The 21,704-nt window shown below is 39.6% G+C and overlaps 10 protein-coding genes across 10 annotated transcripts; 6 read left to right on the top strand and 4 right to left on the bottom strand.

Moving 5' to 3' along the window:
- Positions 1–256: 256 nt before the first annotated feature.
- ILV5 (Bifunctional acetohydroxyacid reductoisomerase) lies at positions 257–1,378 on the top strand (the record flags this gene model as incomplete). Its single annotated transcript, XM_041281366.1, has 1 exon — positions 257–1,378. The coding sequence occupies one exon, from the start codon at positions 257–259 to the stop codon at positions 1,376–1,378; it is 1,122 nt and encodes a 373-aa protein (XP_041139157.1).
- Positions 1,379–2,658: 1,280 nt separating this feature from the next.
- Positions 2,659–3,354, top strand: BRETT_002845 (uncharacterized protein; the record flags this gene model as incomplete). Its single annotated transcript, XM_041281365.1, has 1 exon — positions 2,659–3,354. The coding sequence occupies one exon, from the start codon at positions 2,659–2,661 to the stop codon at positions 3,352–3,354; it is 696 nt and encodes a 231-aa protein (XP_041139156.1).
- A 1,527-nt stretch (positions 3,355–4,881) lies between these two features.
- BRETT_002844 (uncharacterized protein) lies at positions 4,882–6,540 on the top strand (the record flags this gene model as incomplete). The annotated part of the gene is made up of 1 exon (XM_041281364.1): positions 4,882–6,540. One exon carries the CDS (start codon positions 4,882–4,884, stop codon positions 6,538–6,540), a length of 1,659 nt encoding a protein of 552 aa, XP_041139155.1.
- Positions 6,541–6,832: 292 nt separating this feature from the next.
- On the bottom strand, positions 6,833–9,409 carry BRETT_002843 (uncharacterized protein; the record flags this gene model as incomplete). The annotated part of the gene is made up of 1 exon (XM_041281363.1): positions 6,833–9,409. The coding sequence occupies one exon, from the start codon at positions 9,407–9,409 to the stop codon at positions 6,833–6,835; it is 2,577 nt and encodes an 858-aa protein (XP_041139154.1).
- A 674-nt stretch (positions 9,410–10,083) lies between these two features.
- BRETT_002842 (uncharacterized protein) lies at positions 10,084–12,483 on the bottom strand (the record flags this gene model as incomplete). The annotated part of the gene is made up of 1 exon (XM_041281362.1): positions 10,084–12,483. The coding sequence occupies one exon, from the start codon at positions 12,481–12,483 to the stop codon at positions 10,084–10,086; it is 2,400 nt and encodes a 799-aa protein (XP_041139153.1).
- A 1,253-nt stretch (positions 12,484–13,736) lies between these two features.
- Positions 13,737–16,448, top strand: BRETT_002841 (uncharacterized protein; the record flags this gene model as incomplete). Its single annotated transcript, XM_041281361.1, has 1 exon — positions 13,737–16,448. The coding sequence occupies one exon, from the start codon at positions 13,737–13,739 to the stop codon at positions 16,446–16,448; it is 2,712 nt and encodes a 903-aa protein (XP_041139152.1).
- Positions 16,449–17,871: 1,423 nt separating this feature from the next.
- Positions 17,872–18,753, top strand: BRETT_002840 (uncharacterized protein; the record flags this gene model as incomplete). Its single annotated transcript, XM_041281360.1, has 1 exon — positions 17,872–18,753. One exon carries the CDS (start codon positions 17,872–17,874, stop codon positions 18,751–18,753), a length of 882 nt encoding a protein of 293 aa, XP_041139151.1.
- Positions 18,754–18,899: 146 nt separating this feature from the next.
- On the bottom strand, positions 18,900–19,304 carry BRETT_002839 (uncharacterized protein; the record flags this gene model as incomplete). The annotated part of the gene is made up of 1 exon (XM_041281359.1): positions 18,900–19,304. The coding sequence occupies one exon, from the start codon at positions 19,302–19,304 to the stop codon at positions 18,900–18,902; it is 405 nt and encodes a 134-aa protein (XP_041139150.1).
- Positions 19,305–19,721: 417 nt separating this feature from the next.
- BRETT_002838 (uncharacterized protein) lies at positions 19,722–20,438 on the top strand (the record flags this gene model as incomplete). The annotated part of the gene is made up of 1 exon (XM_041281358.1): positions 19,722–20,438. The coding sequence occupies one exon, from the start codon at positions 19,722–19,724 to the stop codon at positions 20,436–20,438; it is 717 nt and encodes a 238-aa protein (XP_041139149.1).
- A 161-nt stretch (positions 20,439–20,599) lies between these two features.
- BRETT_002837 (uncharacterized protein) lies at positions 20,600–21,136 on the bottom strand (the record flags this gene model as incomplete). Its single annotated transcript, XM_041281357.1, has 1 exon — positions 20,600–21,136. One exon carries the CDS (start codon positions 21,134–21,136, stop codon positions 20,600–20,602), a length of 537 nt encoding a protein of 178 aa, XP_041139148.1.
- Between the last annotated feature and the right edge of the window lie 568 nt (positions 21,137–21,704).

Below are 21,704 nucleotides of genomic sequence, written 5' to 3'. Positions count from 1 at the left end.
AAAAAAATTCAACCGCATTGCGAAAGTGAAAAATTTGTGTTAGTCATTTCAATGGAAGTCTCGGAAATTGACTTTGGTTAATTGGCGAATAATTAATTTGATTTATAAGGAAGCAATTTCCTTGACTAACGAAAGGGGTATTTTATTTTTGCTGCACCAAGTTAAGTTGTGATTTTTCTCTTTCACGTTCTCTTCTGTTTTGCACTATCAGATAGCAAATTTGCATCGTTCAGAGTAATATACCGTATAAAAAAAAATGTTCAGAAATTCATTAAGCAAGTTGGCAAGACCAACCTTGGCAAGAGCTCAGCTTCCAAGAAATGTCAGAGGCCTCAAGAACATCAACTTTGGTGGTACTGTTGAAACCGTTCACGAGAGAGCCGACTGGCCAAGAGAAAAGCTTCTTGATTACTTCAAGAACGATACTCTCTGTGTTTGCGGTTACGGTTCGCAGGGTTACGGTCAGGGTTTGAACTTGAGAGACAATGGCCTGAAGACAATCATCGGTGTCAGAAAGAACGGAAGTTCTTGGAAGGCAGCCATTGAGGATGGATGGGTTCCAGGTGAAAACCTTTTCCCTATTGAGGAGGCCATCAAGAAGGGTACCATCATTATGAACTTGTTGTCTGATGCTGCTCAGTCCGAGACATGGTCTTCGATCAAGCCTTTGTTGACCAAGGGTAAGACTTTGTACTTCTCCCACGGTTTCTCTCCAGTGTTCAACAAGTTGACGCACGTTGAACCACCAAAGGACATCGATACCATCATGGTTGCTCCAAAGGGTTCCGGAAGAAGTGTCAGATCTTTGTTCAAGGAAGGTAAGGGTGTCAACTCTTCTTACGCCGTCTGGAACGATGCTACCGGTAAGGCCGAGGAGAAGACCATCGCTCTTGCTATGGCCATTGGCTCTGGTTACGTCTACGAGACCACCTTCCAGAGAGAGGTCTACTCAGACTTGTACGGTGAAAGAGGATGTTTGATGGGTGGTATCCACGGTATGTTCTTGGCCCAGTACGAGGTCTTGAGAGAGAACGGCCACACTCCATCTGAGGCCTTCAACGAGACTGTTGAGGAATCTACTCAGTCTTTGTACCCAATGGTTGGAAAGCACGGTATGGACTACATGTACGATGCTTGCTCTACCACTGCCAGAAGAGGTGCTTTGGACTGGTACCCAGTCTTCAGAGACACTTTGAAGCCAGTCTTCAGAAAGTTGTACGCCAACATCAAGAGTGGTGCCGAGACCAAGAGATCTTTGGAGTTCAACTCTCGTCCAGACTACAGAGAGGCTTTGGAGAAGGAGTTGGATACTGTTAGAAACATGGAGATCTGGAAGGTTGGAACTGAGGTCAGAAAGTTGAGACCAGAGAACAACTAAGTCTTTTAGTGATGACCCTTCAGTTTTGAAACCGTCTCTTTTCATTTCTTCTGTTTTTTTGAAAAAAAAAAAAAAAATAGACCGGCCGTGGTGATCATGAATGATCGAAGGCCTTCGGTAATGCGCTCTTTGCTCTAATTACGTATCTAATTGGTTCGATTTCGATATTTTCTTTATCTTTATTATTGCTTTATGCTTATGCAATGCTTATATTCCCTTTTTTTGTCTTTATACTTTTTCTTTTGACTCTGCATGGAACTATGTTTGACATGAATAAACAAGGTTCAATTAACGTTGACGTTGAAGACTCGTAAAAGAAGAGAGTAGAATTAATCTGCGAACTGTATTTTTTACATATTAGTTTGTGTGGTTGCATACTGACTTGTAACCAGTATTTTTTTTTTTTTTTTTTGATATCGCTCTTTTGTTCTGCCCTCTGAGCATATTAGAATTTAAGCGCCCTGAGACACTCATGCTTTGTGGTGCTTTGGCTTTAATTGGCAATAGTTGAATGCAATTGTATATTGAGAAGTTCCTTTCTCACAGTGGCTAAATGAGTTCGATCGGATTATTGAAAAATGAAAAATATCGTGCCCTATTTCTATCCACAATTGGAGTTGGTTGATCAGTAATTCCACAAATTCACGCAATAAGAATTCAGCACCTTATGATTTCCCTAATTTCGCAGGCTTAAATTATTCATATCCTGTAAACTTCTGTACGATCATTATAATTCCATATATAGTAAGCAAAGTGGAATGGCTTTGATCGTCCTTGCACTTGTGACAATAGCGGAAACTCTTTGGATTAATCTTTAGGACCACAGTAAACTTGACACCAAAATATTTTTAAGGCTTACACAGAATACTTGAAATGGGATATGCCACAATTCACCAGAAAACATTTAAGTTTCCCCACTTTTTCTAGCTGCTATACTTGAGTCGCAGAAACAGCTGCAAACATCCCATGAATACTCAATTAATTAATTACTTGCGGTTAGCTAAACTTTAAAAGTACTCCCATAATATTTTCAAAGTCACGTGACTTATACTAAAACTTTAGGCAACTCTAATTTTTAAGCTACTTTAACTGGTGTGTGGCTCATGATCGAATGAAGTGAAGGATGGATGGCAAAGTTGTGCAGATTCCTTTGTAAATATATAAAGGGTTCAATATTCCAACAATTGACCGCTTCTGTAATTCTATCTACAAATACATAATTGTTAACCATCAGATCATTACTTTATATTTAGTACTGTATTTTATTCCAACCAGAAACCATGTCTCTCAGCCAACCAATTCCAAAGCCAAGCGATTCCACTCTCAGATTGGGATCCAAGGCACCAAACTTTTCTGCCGAAACATCGAACGGTCATCTCACATTTTATGACTATCTTGGAGACTCGTGGGGTGTCTTTTTGTCTCACCCAGACGATTTCACTCCAGTTTGCACTACTGAGCTTGGTGCTTTTGCCAAATTGGAGCCAGAGTTTACAAAGAGAAATGCAAAGTTGATCGGTCTTTCTGCAAACACCACAGAGAAGCATGCCCGTTGGATTAAGGATATCAACGAGATAACCGGCGCTAAGTTGACTTTTCCAATTGTTGCTGATCCAAAGAGGGAAGTTGCATTGAAATACGACATGATCGATTATCAGGATGCTACAAATGTGGATGACAAGGGTGTGCAGCTCACAATCAGATCTGTCTTCATCATCGACCCTACAAAGACCATTCGTTGGACTATTACGTACCCAGCATCTGTTGGAAGAAATACTGCTGAAGTTCTTAGAGCTTTGGACTCTCTCCAGCTTTCAGAGAAGTTGAACAAGGAAATCACCACTCCTGTGAACTGGGTTCCAGGTGATGATGTTCTTATCGCTCCATTTGTTTCTGATGACAAGGCAAAGAAGGAATTCCCACACTTCAGAGCTATAAAGCCATACTTGAGATTGACACCACTTCCAGAAGATTAATTCGTGTCTAGTTAATGTTATTTATAAGTTGATTCCGCAAAATTTTGTAACAAATTCCATTTTTCTAGGTTTTTTAGTGTTCAACTATAATTTGGTAAATGCTGTACTGTACACAAAGATATGTAGTGAGCTTGTTTGGTGCGTTTATGTCAATTTACTGGCAACACCCAAAAATAAATTCTTCTGGCAGTCGGTTTTGTCACATGAAATTACAAGGGTGTCAAACAAGTTCGAATTTAAGTGCTCTAATACTTTGAGCCGTCCTCCTGCCTTCTATTTCCCTCATTTCTGATATAAATTGCTATGGCTGAATCCTGTGCTGCATTTCTTTAATATGGAAATTCCGTTTTTTTCCCCCATATCGTTATTTACTTCCAACACGAGATTTCCATACCGAACCGTTAGCTCCTTCCTTTTTTTGGACTTTTTTTTGTATTTCTATTCATTCCCTCAGTGCTATTATTAGCATTTTTCATTTTCTCACAAATCTCCTACATGGGCGTGATTGAAGCGCGCTTCAACTAACGTAATTCTAGCTATGTAACTATCCATCATGGCTTTATCAATTATCTGACCATCTAGACTTTTTTAACTTTCTAGCACTCACATTTTATATTTGCCGTTGCTTTCAGACATTCAGCAAAGTTAAAAAAGTTGCTTTTCGTACTTTTATCCTTAAAATTTTATTTAGCTCCAATTTCAACGTTCTTAGCATACAGGCAATATAATAAGCGATTGCAACCAACTCCCATCCCTGAAGGAGGTGGCCATATGCAGGTAATACTTGACTTCTACGATTACGCGGCAAGCTGGAATCTGATTCCAACCTCTCTACTTGAATTTCCTTCCCCTTTCAAGAAAAGTCGCGGAATTCAAATAGCCATGCTTTCTCTATTATTAAATTTCCATCGCTTTATTTTTCCAGTAAACAAATAAATTGTATTATTTTGAGGCTCACTCGAAAATTTTGAATCAGCGTTTTTTTTATTTTTTTATTTTTTTTTCTTCTTCCCCCTCCTGGCTCTGTGCTGAAGGTGACTGACCTAATTTAATTAGACGAAGCTTTTCTCCTCATTCTTGAAGAGTAAATGGACAGCCCTTTTCTGCCACCGTCGATTTACTCAGCACTATTAGGCCCGGAGCATTTAACACAGCTTCACTTTAATCTACGATCAGTTTGTAGCTCGTGAATACTGAATCTCAAGTGTTTCCTTATTGGAATACAATTTGAATCAAGTACACGCACACAGATAAATTTCTTCGGCTAACATTGATCTATAGATTTAATTTTGCAAAGTTTGGTTACACAATCATTACTTTGGTACACAGCTGGCAATTATTAGAAGGTACTGCTTGCAAATCAGATTCATATCCAGGAAACGTCCAGGCATAGGCACACATAACACAATCTTTACTCATACAGAATTTTTTTTTTCTACTAGACATTTCGAATACCTTTTTTTTTCTCTTTCTTTTAGAAAACGCATTCCACCTTGGTTAAAACCTTCCCCATTTGCATCAAATAACATGCCATACAAAAATTCAAAAGACGATCAGCCTATAAAGCATCCGGAAATGGAGGAGAAGGTGCAGAGCCGGCATTCTTCACTTCAGCAGGAATACCTGACCAGGGAGACTTTTGATGATGACGACGAATCGCATAACAAGGCCATACAATACCTTAAGGAACGCATAACACATTCAAGGGCCTTGCTCAGAAGATTTAAAATTATAACGGTGGTTCTTTTCATCATATGTCTTGGCTTGGTCGCCGCTTTGAGCCAACTTTTGGCATCGACGAATTTTATGAAGAGTCCTGAGCAAGTAAGGGCTGATTCTCTAAATGGGAATTGTACGTCGGAATCGCTTTCGAGCTTCATGTCAAGATACCATTGTGATCCGGAAATGCAGCAGGAGGAGGAACTTCAGCAGAAAATGGATTCGATTGTCCGTCATATAATGCAAGGATCAAACGATGCCATAGTTCCACGTTTCCATTTGAAAAGGAGGGATGGTGCCGGGGACACTCCTACAAATCATCTTGAAGGAACTTCCGCGTTGTATGTTGATCTCTCCAAGAAGGATAACAACGGACAAAATCGAAAAGACCAGTCCAACAGCACTATTATCAGCACTACCTCATCTTCTATATCTTCCGATGCTCCAAAGACTTCTTTGGACGAATCAACTTCATCTTGGAATCCATCTACATATACATGGACACCATCAAGCACGGAAATAGAATCATCTACTGAACCAGAGGCTAGCAGCTCGTTCACTTGGGCTTCCACTACCTCTAGTTCTTCTACCGAGAGCTCGACTACTGAATTCTCATTCTCATCATCAGATGATTCATTAAGTCAGGCTCCAGCTTCAACGGAAGACACCCCATTCTCCTCATCTAGTAAGACAACATCCTCATCTAATAAGGTGTCAAAAACAACGTCGTCCACAGAGGCAGCATCCACATACGAATCATCATCAGCATCCTCGTCAGACGAATCTTCTGAATCCTCAGACTGGGGTAGCACTGATTCTTATGTTCCTCAAACATCAACCGACGATTACTCATCAGATGCAAGCTCCTCTCCTGATTCAACATCCACTACGGAAGCATCTTCCACTGCAGATTCAACAACGCCAACACCATCCATCTTTTCGAGTACTAGCGGATCCTTGGTGGTGATGGGATATACGACTGTTGTCAACAACACTACAATAACTAGTTTGCACACTGTGATAGCCTCTCCGACAAGTGCTGAAAATACAGGAAGTGCCAGTAAGGACAGTGGATCATCCGGTCTTTCTACTAAGGATCAGCACATTGTTATCGGCTGTGTTGTTGGTTTAGGTGTGCCGATCATTGCTTTAATTGCCGGTGCATTTTACTGGTACAGGCGCAGACAGACAGACACTACAGGTAAAAATTATGTTGATTCTAATGGACGGGATGTGGGAATTGCTGTTGATGGCGATAATATATTGGAGAAGCTTAAATTCTGGAAGAATAACAAGGGTGCTGGGGACTTTAATGACGATTCTTTGGATGAAGATTTCAGCTTGGATGATGCTTCAGAGAGCAATCATGATGGTAACGGCACTCCTCAGAGTGGTGAGTCTACTGAAAGAAGTTTTGTTGTTGATAGGGCAAAACCTATCAGAAACCAGACTGATCACAACTTCTGAGTGGAATGTTTTTGCTATTTCAAGAGTTTCATTTCTTTCGTACTTAGTTGTATGTAATTTCAATCATTTTTCACTTTCATGCTTTTTTTATTAACTTTTATTAGATAGATACCTTAATAGTTTTCATATTTTCTTTTGCCAAGTAAGCCTTTTATATATTGAGTAAGAAATCTTATTTAGTTTTAGAACGATGTAACTGAATTTATATAGGGGGATTGCTTCAAGAAATGATAGAGAAAGGAGAGAGAAGAGAAAAGAAGGTAATAAGAAGTATGGAGTGGGTCATACACTCTCACCACATCAATATGTTAAGCACAATGAAGTAGAGCACACCCTTGAATGCATTTGCAGAGACAGCAAAGTTGTTTGCACCGGCAGAGTATGTAGAGATAGCTGCAACAGTGCTTTCAGTTGAGACCTGGGATAAGCTCGTTACTAAGCTTGCAGTAGTAGTTCCATTCCGGAAAGAGCTTGCAGTTATAACTTCAGAACTCGTGACCTCAGGTGTGTTCGTGGTTAGGACAGAAGAGGATGGTATCGAGTAATAAATACTTTCAACCGAGCAAGGAGTGTTGCTTCCCCGAGAATCGAAACATTCCTGAGTTGAAACAAGAACAGTAGCAGTTATACTGGATGTAGCATTAGGGGTGAATTCAGTGGCGGCAACTGAACACATACTGGCACCTGTCTGAACTTCTCCATTTGAATCCGTGTAATCGCATGTGGTGTACAATGGTACACTTGATGAAGCACTAGGTGTGGAAGATGAATTTCCCACAAATGTGGTTTCAAAAGTATTTGACACTAATGAAGAAGTTGAATCCAGTGGAGAAAGAATAGATGATGTCGAGCTCACAGTACTAGAAGTTGAACTTGTTGATGATGGCACCTCTTCTGTGGTTTGCTCTGGGGTAGTACCGCTAAATGTTGATGAGCTCAAACATCCACCGGTAGAATCGACAAGCAAGCATGTATTTGAGGTCAAGGATGTAGTTGAATAGGAGGTATCAGGTATGGACGATGAAGTAGAAGTTGTCTCTGTAGTGACACTAGATGTTGCAGAGGTGGACTCACTACATCTCCAGGTAGAATTTGTCAAGAAGCAAGAACTTGAGGGCGAAGTGAAGGTAGTGCTATCTGACGTGGATGACGATATAACACAGCTACCAAGGGAATCAGTTGATGAGCATGTCACTAAAGTGCTCGTGGAAGGAGAAGATGTTGATGCTGAAGTAGTTGATGAGCTTGAATTTGTCACCGAAGAGATCACAACTGGAGTTGGGAACGTAGTTGAAGAAGTAGCTGAAGAGGTAATTGATGAAGTAGTTGATGAAGAGATTGAAGAAATGGTTGATAAAGTGGTTGATGAAGTAGTTAATGAAGTTGAAGAGGACGATGAAGAAGAAATTGATGATGTAGTGGAGGATGTTGTTGCAGATGTGGTTGAGGATGGGGTTGAAGAAGTAGAGGATGAAGTTGAAGAAGTAGAGGATGAAGTTGAAGACGTGATCAAAGAGGTACTTAAGGATGAAGTTGAGGACGTAGTTGAAGAGGATGTTGGAGAAGTTGTTAAAGAATTTGTCAAAGCTGTTGAAGTAGACAAAGAGGAAGTTGAAGAGAATGTGTAATTGGAAGTGGATAAGGTTGACAAGCTACTGGAGTCACTGAAAACAACAGTAGAGCTCGAATACCAAGTGGAAGTAGAAGTAACCACCGTTGAAGTGACAAAGGTTACATCAGTACAGGAAACACATGTATACCTGACATTACTGCAGACAGAACATTTGGTGACCTGTGTGCCATCAGTATCAACCTGAGCAAATCCAACCTTTGAATTTTCGTAATCAAGGACAACATAAGCACCCACAAAGAATGGCTCACCGAGCACAATTTCATCATTTTCTGAAGGATAAAGGGAAAGATAGCACTTATCATCATATGTTAGGTATAGGTTATCTGCGGGAACGGAGATATCGACATCATTATCGAAACTGAAATCAAGAGTTTCTTTGGAGATTGAAATATCATGGCAGTTGACCTGGTATAAGCCTAACGAACTATCGTATGTACCATTTAAAGTCTCAGAAATACTGGCAATAACACTAGATGGAAGGTAGTTAACAGTTGAGGAAGCATCAAGCAAAGCAACTCCGGATGATGAGGAAATGGTATTTCCTGAACTATCTGAAATACCATCGAGATTCACGTACCAACCACCAGACAACGAACCAGAAACAGAATCAACGTAAGTTAAAGTACCTTCGTAAAGGGTACTGTTAATAACTCCCAAGCCTAATTCTCCATTCATTTGGATGTGGTGCAAATAAATAGAAGCAATTTTTTTATCAATATAACCTTGATCATATAATGTATCAATGAATGAATTTGACCCATCACTGTCTTTACCAAGTCCAATCATACCTTCGGCGGAAAAATCATTGGAAGTGGCAAGACCAACGGAAATATTTTCGAGCTCCACATCATTGTCAAAACTCAAAGTACTCGGACACAAAGTTCCGCTGGCAGTATTTCCAAGTGAATCAGTAACAGTAAAGTCAGTTCCCGAACAGGTCCACAAACTTGAAAAATCATCAGAGACACTGCTAGAAACCCAAGTTGTAGGATCAGCCGTATTAAGTTCAAAAAGAACGGATGCATCGTTATCGACTAAACCAGATATTGTATATTCATTTCCACTTTGTGTAAGTACATATTCCACATCTCTTTTTTGAAGTTTTGCAGATGATGGATTATTGAAAGATAATCTGAGTCCTTTCGAGACAGGTTGTTTTCCAACAAGGAAATCATTGAGGGAATATGCATAAGTTGTGGAAAATAAAGCGAGGGTAGAAAATACTGAAGATAACATTTTTGTCTTAAAGTATATCTCTGTTGTATTGCGAATACTATCGGAACAAATAAGTAGGTTGCACAGAAGTCTAAAAAGTGAGTGGCTGCTTGACAAGGAAAAGAGTATCACTTTTATATTCTTATACAGATGTGATTAGACTTTCTTTATTCAAATTTATGTTTAAGAAATACGATCTCTGAAACATTATTACCAATTACATAGTCGTAGCTTTTCAATACTTGAAACATAATTATTTACTAATTCAACCTACTTAATGAATGAAAACTCGACATTTTTTCTTCAAAACTGTACGGAAAATCTCATTTGAAAGCCTTAAAGAGGTAAGGTGCATAATATTTGAAGAAATCTGCAAACCTTCTGCATGTTCTTCGGTGAGGATCAGCTTAGCACTATAATTTCCTAATCGGTACAGTTCAAGGAGACGCCTCGACAAAGGAAAGATTTTTATGACAACTGCCTCACATTTTTTTATTGTTGTAGGACAATGATTCTTTTATTTTTCTTTTTACGTTGATTCAAGGGTGGCATCAGATACGGACGATTATCAAACACTGAATAAAATTTTTCTCTCAAGAGTTACCCCAATTTATTCAAACAAGATATATACAAAACTGGGTGATAGATTAGTAAAAATACTTGACAGACGGAAAAGAAATTAGAAACATGCATTTTCACTGCTCATCCAAAAAAGATTTAAGCTCATAGCAGAAACTCAAGTCATCATCCTCGGAAGGAAACCAATTTCTAACTTTACGCATCCATCTTGTCTCTTCGGCTTTCCACATCTTATAATTCTCCATCCTAATCTTCAATGGGTTTTCAGATTGAATCTGCTGGGCATAGTTTGGGATCGATGAACATGAAACGGAAGAAGGAATCCTACCTCTAGCAAAATTACCCCTAGGCGTTGTACCCAGCTTCAAATTCAATCTGCTTGGACGTTTGGATCCAGGCTGTTGTAATGTAATCTTTTGAGTATTTGCATTTTCACTGGCCAGTGTATCATCCATATTCTGGAAAGGATCATCCTCGTACTTTCCGGTCAAACTGACCCAGCGCAATTTTTTGTTATCGTAGACCATATTTCCAACAACTTGAGGAAATTCATCGTTTTCATCATTCTTATTTATGCTGTGAGTGATTGTTGACTTTGGACTTCGCTTACCATTTGACTTGAGCACATTTGATGCACTGACATGGCCTTGCGTTTTCTTTTGGGCCAGTTTCTCTTCTGATTGCTGTTGTCTTAAGCCGCTGTAATGCTTAATTAATGCAGGCTTGCTCACAGATTCAAACGGTAACAAATCCTCATCATTTCCACACCACTTCATCTGATCTGGATCATAGACGATTTCCCCATACAGATGGCCAGGCAGCACCTGCTTAGTTTTATGCTTGCCAAGTGATCGAATGATTTTTAACTTACCTTCTTTACTCAAGCGGGCAGTATTGGTCAAACCATCAAAGTCCTCTTCATGGGTTGCTTTATGATGTCGCTGATGACGATGCCGATGATGGTTATGACTAGGTTGAACATTATCGTTATTAGATAAACTGTGAGTGACCACATGGTGAGTCCATGATTTTTTAGTTGGCGATTCTTGATATTTGGTAAGATCTATGCGATGACTCTTACGCTTGAGTTTTTCATAATCAGCCAGGGTAATGGTCAACTCATCTGATGAATCTTCTTCAGGCTGTCGAGGATCAGCATAGCCGTAAGCTTCATTCTCATCATTATTAACTTCGTTCTCATTTTCGTCATCGGCACTATCGTCTTTGCTGTTATTGTTGTTGTAATATGGCCTCGATTTAAGAGATAACGAGACTGGTGGATACCTTGCTCCTTTAATTTTAGAGGAAATGGGGACCCTAGATGGGAGATCCAGGGTTGAGGAATATTTGCGAATTGCTTTTGCAGACTGAAGAGGAACATCAGTCGACTTCATAAGTACCGGCATGGATCTTTTTCTGTCAAGCATATCGATGTTCGATCTGATATCATTGACAACTCTAAACCGCCTCAACTTATTTGAATCAAGCTCATCTAGATTCTCGAAATCATCACTTAGAGGTTTCTGGTTGCTCTCAACATAGTCAGGGTTGTTGAAGTTCTCACGAATCTGCCTAAAACGCATTCTTCTCTCACGATTAATTGTGCTAGCCTGTTCTTCTGCTCTTTTCTGCCTCTGCTGTAACTTGTTTACCAATGCTGCCTTACTGAAATCAAGCTCATCATCGGCGAAATCATTGCCGTAATCGCTTTGCTCACTGTCGGACTCAGTGTACGAAGTAGACGAAGTGGCTGTGGGAACAGACTTTGAAGTAGAGAGTGAAGAGAATGAATCCATACTTTCGGATCGCGGCGTCTGCCGGTTTCCTGACTTTATCATATATTTTGATAACGGAACTGAAATGAAAGGATTACGTATACCATTTCGTTGCGTGTGACTTGCGATACCTTGTGTTTGCTTTGGAGATTCCAGATTCTCTTCAGCTTTTATATCCATAGCCTGCTGTATTTGACTATCAAATCCATCTCCATCATCATCATAAATATCGTCGTAACCTTCATACTGTGGCTCAGCAAATCTTTGCAGGAAATCGTTCTTTTTCGAATTTCTCTGATTATTGTCCATCTCATCGTCATTCTCAAACCTATTCACGTTATTCTGCGTTAATGTTGCATACTGTGCTTGATCGTCTCCATTCTGCATATCATAATTTTGATCATACTCATTTGTAAGTGTACTATAGTCCCCAGCTCCTTGTTCACGCACATTGTTATCAACCTCATGTACCGTCGAGAGGTCCATACCCAAACGGGATCTATCTCTTACACTCATTCCTCCAAACATATCTACAAGATCATCTCTATTCAGTGTATGGCCGGATGCTCCCCCATTTCGATGATCAAATGATTTTCGATGTATCACAGATGCTCTAAAAGTCTGATCATTGGCTCTGATGGCATTTGAGACTTTGTGTGGCCTTGAGCTTATGCTTTTACCACCTCTGCTAACATTTCTCGCACTTTCATAATTTTGGAGTTCACCTCCATATTTCGACATAACTGGCTTTTGCTTTAGACAACCGAAGCTTTAATAATATTACAGGGCCAAAACTATTGATGGTAAATCTGATGTATCACAATAAAAATGGATCTTGATTATTTGTCATACCTACTGGCACATTCTTAGCTTACAAAAAATTTGGCTTGGGCTGAAGTTCCTAATCTTAATCTTGATCTAGTTTTTACTTTTATTTTTATTTTTATTTTTATTTTTATTTTTATATTTTTTTGCTTCAAGCTCGCAGTGTTGGGTAATGCAAGCTCTGGTCACATACCAGAGCCACTAGAGTGCATTAGAACCATATGCTTATCTTTAGTAAAATCATGTTTGTAGAACATGCAGTCCAGCTTACATAACTAATACAATTATAGAACTACTTCAAATCATACTCATGGTAATTACTCTTACTTGGAAAAAGAAAAAAAAAATACGCTCGAAGATGGAAAATGTAGTTCAATTCTGCTGCTATTAAAAGCATCCTCCCCTATAACTCAATAGCAGACCATGTACCCCGATCCAAATACAAGCAGCAATATGAGCCATTAACTGTACGAAGGACACATAGCATTATTAAGTTTTAATTTAATGCCGAACATGTGTGATGTCTTTTGCCAAACTATATATTTGTTCACATGGCCTTTCCCCTGTGCTTGTGTATTTACCTGTTTCCGGAAGCGGACGATGCGTTTTTCTGATTCAAGCCGCTTTAACTCGATTCGATCCTTCTATTTACAGTTTTTTTGTTTATTTATTTATATATATATATTTTTTTTTTCTTGCTCTTGCTTCCCAAGCCATGCCCAATACTGCACAAGCTGTTTCGCGCCTGTTTACTTGGCGTCAAAACAAATTTTTTTCCGTGCATATTAGGGAAGGAACAATTGATGATGTTGCTGTGACGATTTACGTCCTCACTAAACATGCCCCACTAATCGGCAAGCAACTAAGTATAGTAGTGTGCAATCCCAGTGCACCTTTTTTCTTTATAAATTTGACCTTTCCCCTGCGTTTTGATCTTCCCACACCGTGTACACATTTTACCATCGTAAGTGTCTTCTCAGCAGAATATACTGGTTGTGTACAAAAGCACGGTATAGGAAGAGTAAAAACTTGCCCATATTCCACTGTTCCGCACGTCACAAAAACACGTATAGCAGATCATTAACGGCAAACAAGCACAGTTTTGTGACCTGTCACTACAGGATAGATTTTGATTAAAAACTTAGAGGCAGATACATAAGAAGAGAAGAATGGCTTCAAATCAAAGAAAAAGAAATGGTCTGCTGATCACCTCTTTTTCCCCCAGAGACGATTTATTGACCCAGGTCGATGAGTTGTCACTCGAGTCACCTACACGGAAAAAACAGTACAGACTAAGGCAGTCGTCTCCAAGCATCTCACTAAACAGCATTATTCAAAATGGAGAGGCGGACACCAGCGGTCCTTCATTTCGTATTTACTCCACGGAGGATGATACTAATCAGAATATGTCGGCCGATGATTATCGGCTGAAGACCAGAAAGAGACTAGCTGCCAACTCATCGTCTAACCAACATGGTTTCGCTGATATCAACAAGGAGAACAAAGTTCGACCTGGAAAAAGAGTCACGACGAAATTCAGACCCATTTCCACATTTGGTTTGAAACGGGAATGGCCGAGAAATAGCGATTCACCTCTCGCGGACACATCTTTCAAAAAGAGCTGCTCAAGGGAGCAGCCAAATGTATTGAAGGAGCACCAGGCAAATTTATCAACGGCATCATCGAGCTCTATTAAACGGCTTTCACCACTGTCACTTTCATCATCATTATCGAGCCGATCGGCCGGTAGTAGGCTCAAGTCCATGGCTGAGAGATTTAGGAGAAGCACAATTTCTCAGAACTCCTTGGATAGTGCTGGATCACATTCTTACAAGCGGTTCTCGCAGATTTCCTTAAAGAGAGATCCGGCACATTCGCTTTCCAACTCTCACCACCATCATCACCATCATCATCATCACCACAACGACAGTCACAATGATGGCTCTAATTGCAGTCCGGCAAGCAACTCTCTTCTAGAAGATCCATCCAGTTGCAACACCTCGTCAATCGCTTCGCACGAAAGAGATTCTATAAAACACATTTCGGTCTCTCCTATCGTACCAAACCGAGTGTTGGAGCCGGATGCTCGTGAACAGACTGGATCTGACGTTTTAAGTAGTGAGAAACGAAACCAAAGACCTAGTGCAGTATACAACAACATAATATCTGCGCAGCAAAATACCAGCAAAGACTTGCAACCAGTTGGAGAAGCGAAAAATCACACAATTCAGAAGAAGTCATCCAGATTCCATCTCCGCCATTCAATTTCTCTACGTACTCTCGCTTCAATCGGGGGCCATTCAGATGCTGAGAGAGCTGGAAACGGTCATTCGAGCCGGTCAAGCTTTTCAGGTGGAAGATTAACACACAGACTCAGTCTCACAAATATTGGTCGACTTCTACACCCCTCCTATAAATCAGGTGCTGGAAATAGGGCGTCGATAAACTTGTCTTCGTGCGATATTTCGCTACCCATCCCTCAACATGATACACGCGAGAAGTTGAATCACAAATTAAGAAACTCTTCATCTATTTTGTCGATATCATCATTTATATCCGATTCCAGGGATGCACAAACCACACAGAGCGCTTTGGAGCAGAAATCTGTAAGCACTGCTAGTAAATCGATCACTGGACGAGAGTCTAATGCTGGAAGAATTAACATCAAGGTTCCCGCTATGAAAGTTTCGGAAGTTGAAAGTATCAACCAGAAGTTACTTTTGAGGCTTTGCAACCAAAAACGGATTTTCTCCTTCACCAGTTTGTATCGGCACTTGGCACGCAACGACAAAGCATTTAAGTGCTTATCGCACACACAATTCAGTGACATATATGCCGAGTACGCAAATACAGAAGAGATGAAGCTGGGAAAAGAGCCTGAAAGTGTTTATAAAGTGATTCCCTTTGGTGATAATCACACACAGCAAATGCAAATGAAGGAAGTAATACAGGAGTTGTCTATAACCATGGCAATGACGAAGACACCTGGGTTTGTCGAAATTAGAATGGGGAAAGTTGTTAGAGGACCTTATCCTTCAGAACTTCAAATGGCTTGGGAGTCTAACTCTTCCATGGGCGGAGAAAACGTAAGAAGACCAAGCGAGAACCCAAACATGCAACTGTACTTTGTGATGAGGATGGAATATGCGGGAGTTTCCCTTGAAAAGTTCAAGGTTAGAAATTGGAGGGAGGCGTATGAGATCCTCAAACAAGTGTGCGACGCATTATCGGCGGGTGAGTTGAATGCCGATTTTGAGCACAGAGATTTGCACTGGGGAAACGTGTTGGTCAGGAGAGATCCAACTTTGGATAAAGTTCATGTAAGCTTGATTGACTTTTCGTTATCCAGAGCCCGGATTGGTGATCATGTTTTGTTTACTGGTTTGGACAATCCGAACTTTTTCAGGGGAAGGGGTGACTACCAATTTACAACGTACACCAATATGCGGAAGCTGCTATCGGAGCGCCATCATGAAACTTTTGGCAATACATCATCGGCCAGAAGTGTTCATTCTCATCAAGAGAGTTTATATTCGTATTCCAGCACTAACGGTGATATGTGCGAGACGATTGACTGGTCAGTGAAATGCCCTAGCACAAACCTACTATGGATACATTACCTTTTGGATCGTATGATAAACCACAAAGGACTACGGCCGATTAAAGTTAATCCAATCAGTAGATCTAGCCGGAGCTCCATTTCGGGAGATAAGGATATGGTGTCTGAAGTGAAGTGCTGCAGTAAGATCATGGACGCTTTTAAGTGTTTGAATACGGACTTTAAGAAGAATAAGCACAGATCAAAAAGAAAGAGCGTGAAGTGCTTTTCGGACTTCAAAGACACAGGAGCGTTCTCAACGTGGTTTCATGAGCTGGACTGATGCCATTCTACTAGGCAGATAAAGTGAAACAATGTTTACTTTCTTCAAAGAGGGGGAGGATGAATTGCATTTTAATGAATTTTCTCTTGGACATATGTATATACGTGAATAGAGTATCATGAATCAGAGTAATAGTACAATTCGTATGTATGAAAATTTGTATTTAGTACAAAATGAAAATGTAAAAGTGGATGCGCTGCCTTCATTAAAATGTCTTCACGGGCTTTTGCACTGGCTTGGTGAAAAGCAAATATTTAAAGAGTACTATGAAGAAATTGAGCGTTCTATTCAAGCAGAAGGACCAAATAATGACACCAATGGAGCCTCTCGGAAGGAATGGGAAGTTCAACACAAATATTTCAAGAAATGCTGGGAGCAAGCCGTATGGCAAATATAGTAAAGGAACTCGGCTATACCACAGGTTTACAAGATTGTTCGGAACAACTGTGATAAATGTAATGACACGGTCAACGTTGAGATCAAATCTTGCCTTCTTTTTCGCCAATGCAACTTCCTCCTTTTTCAGCTCTTCAGTAAGTTTGTCAAACTTCCTGTTAAGCTTTGTCCATTTTGCATAATTATCTTGCGCACTAATCGTGTTTCTCTGTCTATTAACTTGTATTCTTTCCTTCCGTAACTGGCTTAATTTATTGAGATCTTTTCCGGCAAACGGCGAACGTGTGTAGATCAGATAGATTTTATTTTTGATTTTGTCCTTACCGATGGACTTTATTATATTAGTAAATATAGTGAGGATGCTAACCAAAAAGAACAAGTTTGATTTTCTCATGGTGGATATATTCAAGTTCCAAAACAGTGGCGGTTGAAAATAAAACGCTTAATGTGCAATATACTACTCTGTGAACAAGTTTAATTTATGCCTACACATCAGCCTGGGGTGGAAAGCTTACTATATGCCGATTGCATCTCTTCGCTACCTTCTACATGAAATTCTATGTGTGTACGGATGTATCTGATCAAGAGTCCGACACCGAGACAGCTATGCGCTTAGACATTTCGAGTTGACTTAAATGTTTACTTTGAAATAAGAAAAAGAACCATTATGTGATCAAGGTGATACTTGATATTTCAGAAGTGGAATTGGATTAATATAGATCTGTAAATATGGCGGTAACTTTCTTTCGGCCTCAATCACACATTATTTCGGATAAGTCGATCACATTTTATTTTTCGAATTTTTTTTTTTTTTTTTTCGTTTATCATCTCTCCCCCTAATAATTTAGTAGCATGCGACAATTATTGGTAGCGAAATCGACAACATAAATTACTTAAAGACTACAGGGGATGGAAATGCTAATAAATTAGCCTCCTATACTGTACATAAACCCACAAAAAAGAACAAGCGGACGTATAAGGGTAAATACCTTGAAACAGATTGGAAAGAGGAAGGCTATACATGCAAATGTCCACCTATAATAATGTGCAATCAGACTCAAGCGAAGAGGTAGAGAGCTGGATATCTATATTTTGCTCGATGTTTGGGCATGACTACTTTGTGGAAGTGGCACCTGAGTTTATAGAGGATAATTTTAACTTGACTGGATTGAGTTCCCTTGTCCCCTTTTTTAGAGATGCATCAGATACAATATTAGACTTGGAACCTGAGGTTCCCATAAAGGCAGCTAATGTTCCCTTAGTAGAGCATGCAGCCGAGGTACTATATGGCCTCATTCATGCCAGATACATACTTACTAAGCACGGACTGCGAGCTATGGCTGAGAAGTATCAGGATAACTGTTTTGGGTCGTGTCCTCGGTATTACTGTCAAGGAATGCATCTTCTTCCTATAGGACGTTATGATCAGCCTGGAATTGAGACAGTTAGATTGTACTGTCCAAATTGCAATGATATTTACTTGCCTCCTTCTTCCAGATACTTGAACATCGACGGTGCCTTTTTTGGAACGTCGTTTGCTGGCATGTTTTTGAAGATGTATCCGGAAATAGGAACGCAGTGCGAAAAACGAACCAAGCAACAGTTTCAACTAAAACTTTTTGGCTTTAGCCTAAATGAAAGAGCACCAGGTGGCTCTAGAATGAAGTGGCTGAGACAGCATCCACAGACTAAAGAGGAATTGGAAGAATACAAGAAATGCGAATTTGGCATCCCTAAGTTAACCGATGAAGAAGACAAAAAGGTCAAATCAGATTCTGGAGACGACATGTTAGATGTGGAAAAATCAAAAGGATCACCGGGATCTCAAAAAGATGGTGGTAGAGAAGACGAGGTTGCTGGTACTAAGGGTAGTGGCGGGGAGAGCATGATGAGCATAGTGAAGGATTAAATAGGAGATCTATTCATTAATATGTACTTCTACTACTGAAAAGAAAAAAAAAAAGCAATAGGAAATAGTTATGACGCTTATACATGGAAACCTTAAACTATATATGTATATATATATACATGCATAAGCATGATAGATAGAATGATTCAATTGATGAAGTGAATCACCACAAAATGTAGTATGATACTAGCAAAGATATAATCACCAAAGGCCCTTTCCGGCAAGATCCCCTTAAAAGATGACTGGTTAGATTCCAGACATTGCAATCTTAACGAAACGGTAAGCACAAACTGACCGACAGCTGATATGAAGCCTCCTAAAAAGCCATTGAAGGGAAAAGTCCCGACCAAGACACAGAATATGAACTGTAAAATTCCGATGCAGACTAAGAATGCCAAAAATGTATCTATTAGTCTCAACTTTTGGTTCTGCTGAAGCCCCTTTAAATAGCTCTTATATGCTAATGTTACGGAGTGTGCCAAATCCTGGTGGTAAGGCTTACCAGAAGCCTTTTTGCTTTTTTCAGTGGCTCTTTGTGCAACCTTCTTCATTGTTTTTAATTGAAGCAGAGCCAAAGTGATGGTGGGTAATTCAAAAGATTAAACGCCTAAATAAACTGAGACTAGACACGCTTTACCAAGATCTCTTAACAAGCAAAGCCTAGCTCGTTTTCCAATGGGCATATTTTATTTTACTTTTTTTTTTGGTTACATTTTTCATTTGCTGTCCTCGAGCGTTAAAACGCATAAAAGCATCCGGTAACAAAGTTTTATGCTGATTTTATGTAAGCTCATTTCGCGGAGCAACGCTAACTTTCCAGAACTGCCAGCTTAGAAAATATGTGACGACGACCTTCAAGTCTATTACGAAATTTAATTCACATTGAGCTGAATACGGAACTTATAGGTTGAAGATCAGTTTAGAAAGATCAAGAGTATCATTTTGGGAAAATGCTGCTTGAATCCATCATGGGGAATAAGCAGGTTACAAATGGAGATGAGTCAAACAGTACATCTAATCAAAAGAACGGTTATAAGCTGAATAACGTTAACACAAAGCATACTAAAAAACAAAAAGCATCGCCGCCGGAGGATGCGGTCACAATAGAGGAACTTATAGATGACTCGAAAGAGAACAAAATCGAGGATTCAGAGCTCATCACAGAAGCACCAACAATACGAGTTGTTCCTCCTCTCAACTTTTGCCCAGTAGAGAAGAATTTATACAGATCTGGACAGCCATCTGCACTAAATCATTCATTCTTAGAACAGCTTCACTTAAAGTCTATAATATGGCTTGCAATAGAAGATCCACAGGACAATTTTCTTAAATTCATCGACGACAATCATATCAATCTTTTCTGCAATCTAGGGTACGATTCAGTGGAATCAAACTCTTGGGATGGTCTCTCCGAATCATCGATCAAGCAGGCTCTTGAAATTATTGCAGACAGGAGATACCATCCGTTGCTTGTATGCTGTGGAATGGGCCGCCACAGAACAGGTACTGTTATCGGGTGCTTAAGAAAGCTTCAAGGATGGAATTTCGCCAGTGTAAGTGAGGAATACAGGCGATTCACTGGACCTAAAGGAGGGAGAATTCTGGTAGAGCTTCTAATTGAGGCATTTGACGTGAGTACCATAAGAATAGACAAGAAGTACGCTCCAGACTGGCTGTTGAGATAGTTATGATCATGACAAATTTCATCGTATATTTACAGGATGTATAAATAAAAAGAGATATATGGTGTATGACGTATAAGTGCCTCGTAGGAATATGAGAGCAACAACATTTTAAATTAACACAGTGCTAGTTGGAAGCATTAAATCAACAATTCGGATTTTTTTTAATCTTTCTTACCTGACAGTCCGCTTCCTTCCTGCGATCTTCTTCTCTTAACCTTCTCCTGGAATTTAGCCTGCGCTTGTTGAACGACATCTTCAGAATGTCTCCTTACTCTATTGCAATGTTCCCAACCAAAAACACTTCCGAGTAGAAGACCGCCGTATCCCCAATTAATTGACCTTCGGATATCTCGATGATACAAAAACATAATAGTGGAAAAGACAAACATGCAGCTGAAGCCAGAAAGTCCAGCATCCCGGAAACAGGGTATTTGTATGAGGTTAGATGGCTTGAAATCATTCCATGTTAATGAGTGTAGAACAGTTCCAACTTGTTTACCAACAGATTCATCTTCTGCATCCTTTTCTTTCAGTTGATCATGTACCTTTCTGGCTCTTTTTGCCCTCTCGAGGTCTGTTTCTTGGAATTTTGGTGGAACATCGTCTAAGAACACTGGCTGCTTTGCTTTATTAGCCGAGCTATCATTTGCGGAATTATTTTCAGCTTTATTTTCACCCTTAAATGGCCACCATGTCATGTCCGAATATGAAAAAAAGCAAAAATTAGTTCTAGTCAAACACATACTATCAAAAAAAAAAGCCATGAACTAGGATCATCGTGTACTGAGAGTCCCAAAAGTTAAGATAAGATCATATTTATTTTTATTTCGAGCTTCAATTTTTTGATTCTTTTGTCCAAGTTTATTTTTAATGCCATCAGGATTTTCTAGCTATGGGAATAGCCCAATTTTGGGCAATGGACCTCTGCCAATTATACAAGCTTAGATATATAATAACATCAACATCAGTTAGATACTTTTGATAATTTCCAAGTATAATCTTGTCCTCGAAAATTAGTTACCTCCTACATAAGAATGTCGTTCATTCTAGGGTGGCCTGCCTTTGCCGAGTACTTCGAGAAATTACGTTTTTCTATTTTCCCCAGCTTTGAAAACTCTGATGTTCATTTCAGCAGTGTGGTAACTTGAAATTCAAACCATGTGGCACACTTTAGAGCAACATGAGAAATAGAGCAATATCTTCTAATGATATTTCATGGAACCAACATATATCAGTACTACATAATTCAGTGGCTTGTTTTGTTCT

Source organism: Brettanomyces bruxellensis, chromosome 9, assembly GCF_011074885.1.
Source record: "Brettanomyces bruxellensis chromosome 9, complete sequence".
NCBI classification, from domain to species: Eukaryota; Fungi; Ascomycota; class Pichiomycetes; order Pichiales; family Pichiaceae; genus Brettanomyces; species Brettanomyces bruxellensis.
This window is presented reverse-complemented; position numbering and strand designations above follow the sequence as displayed.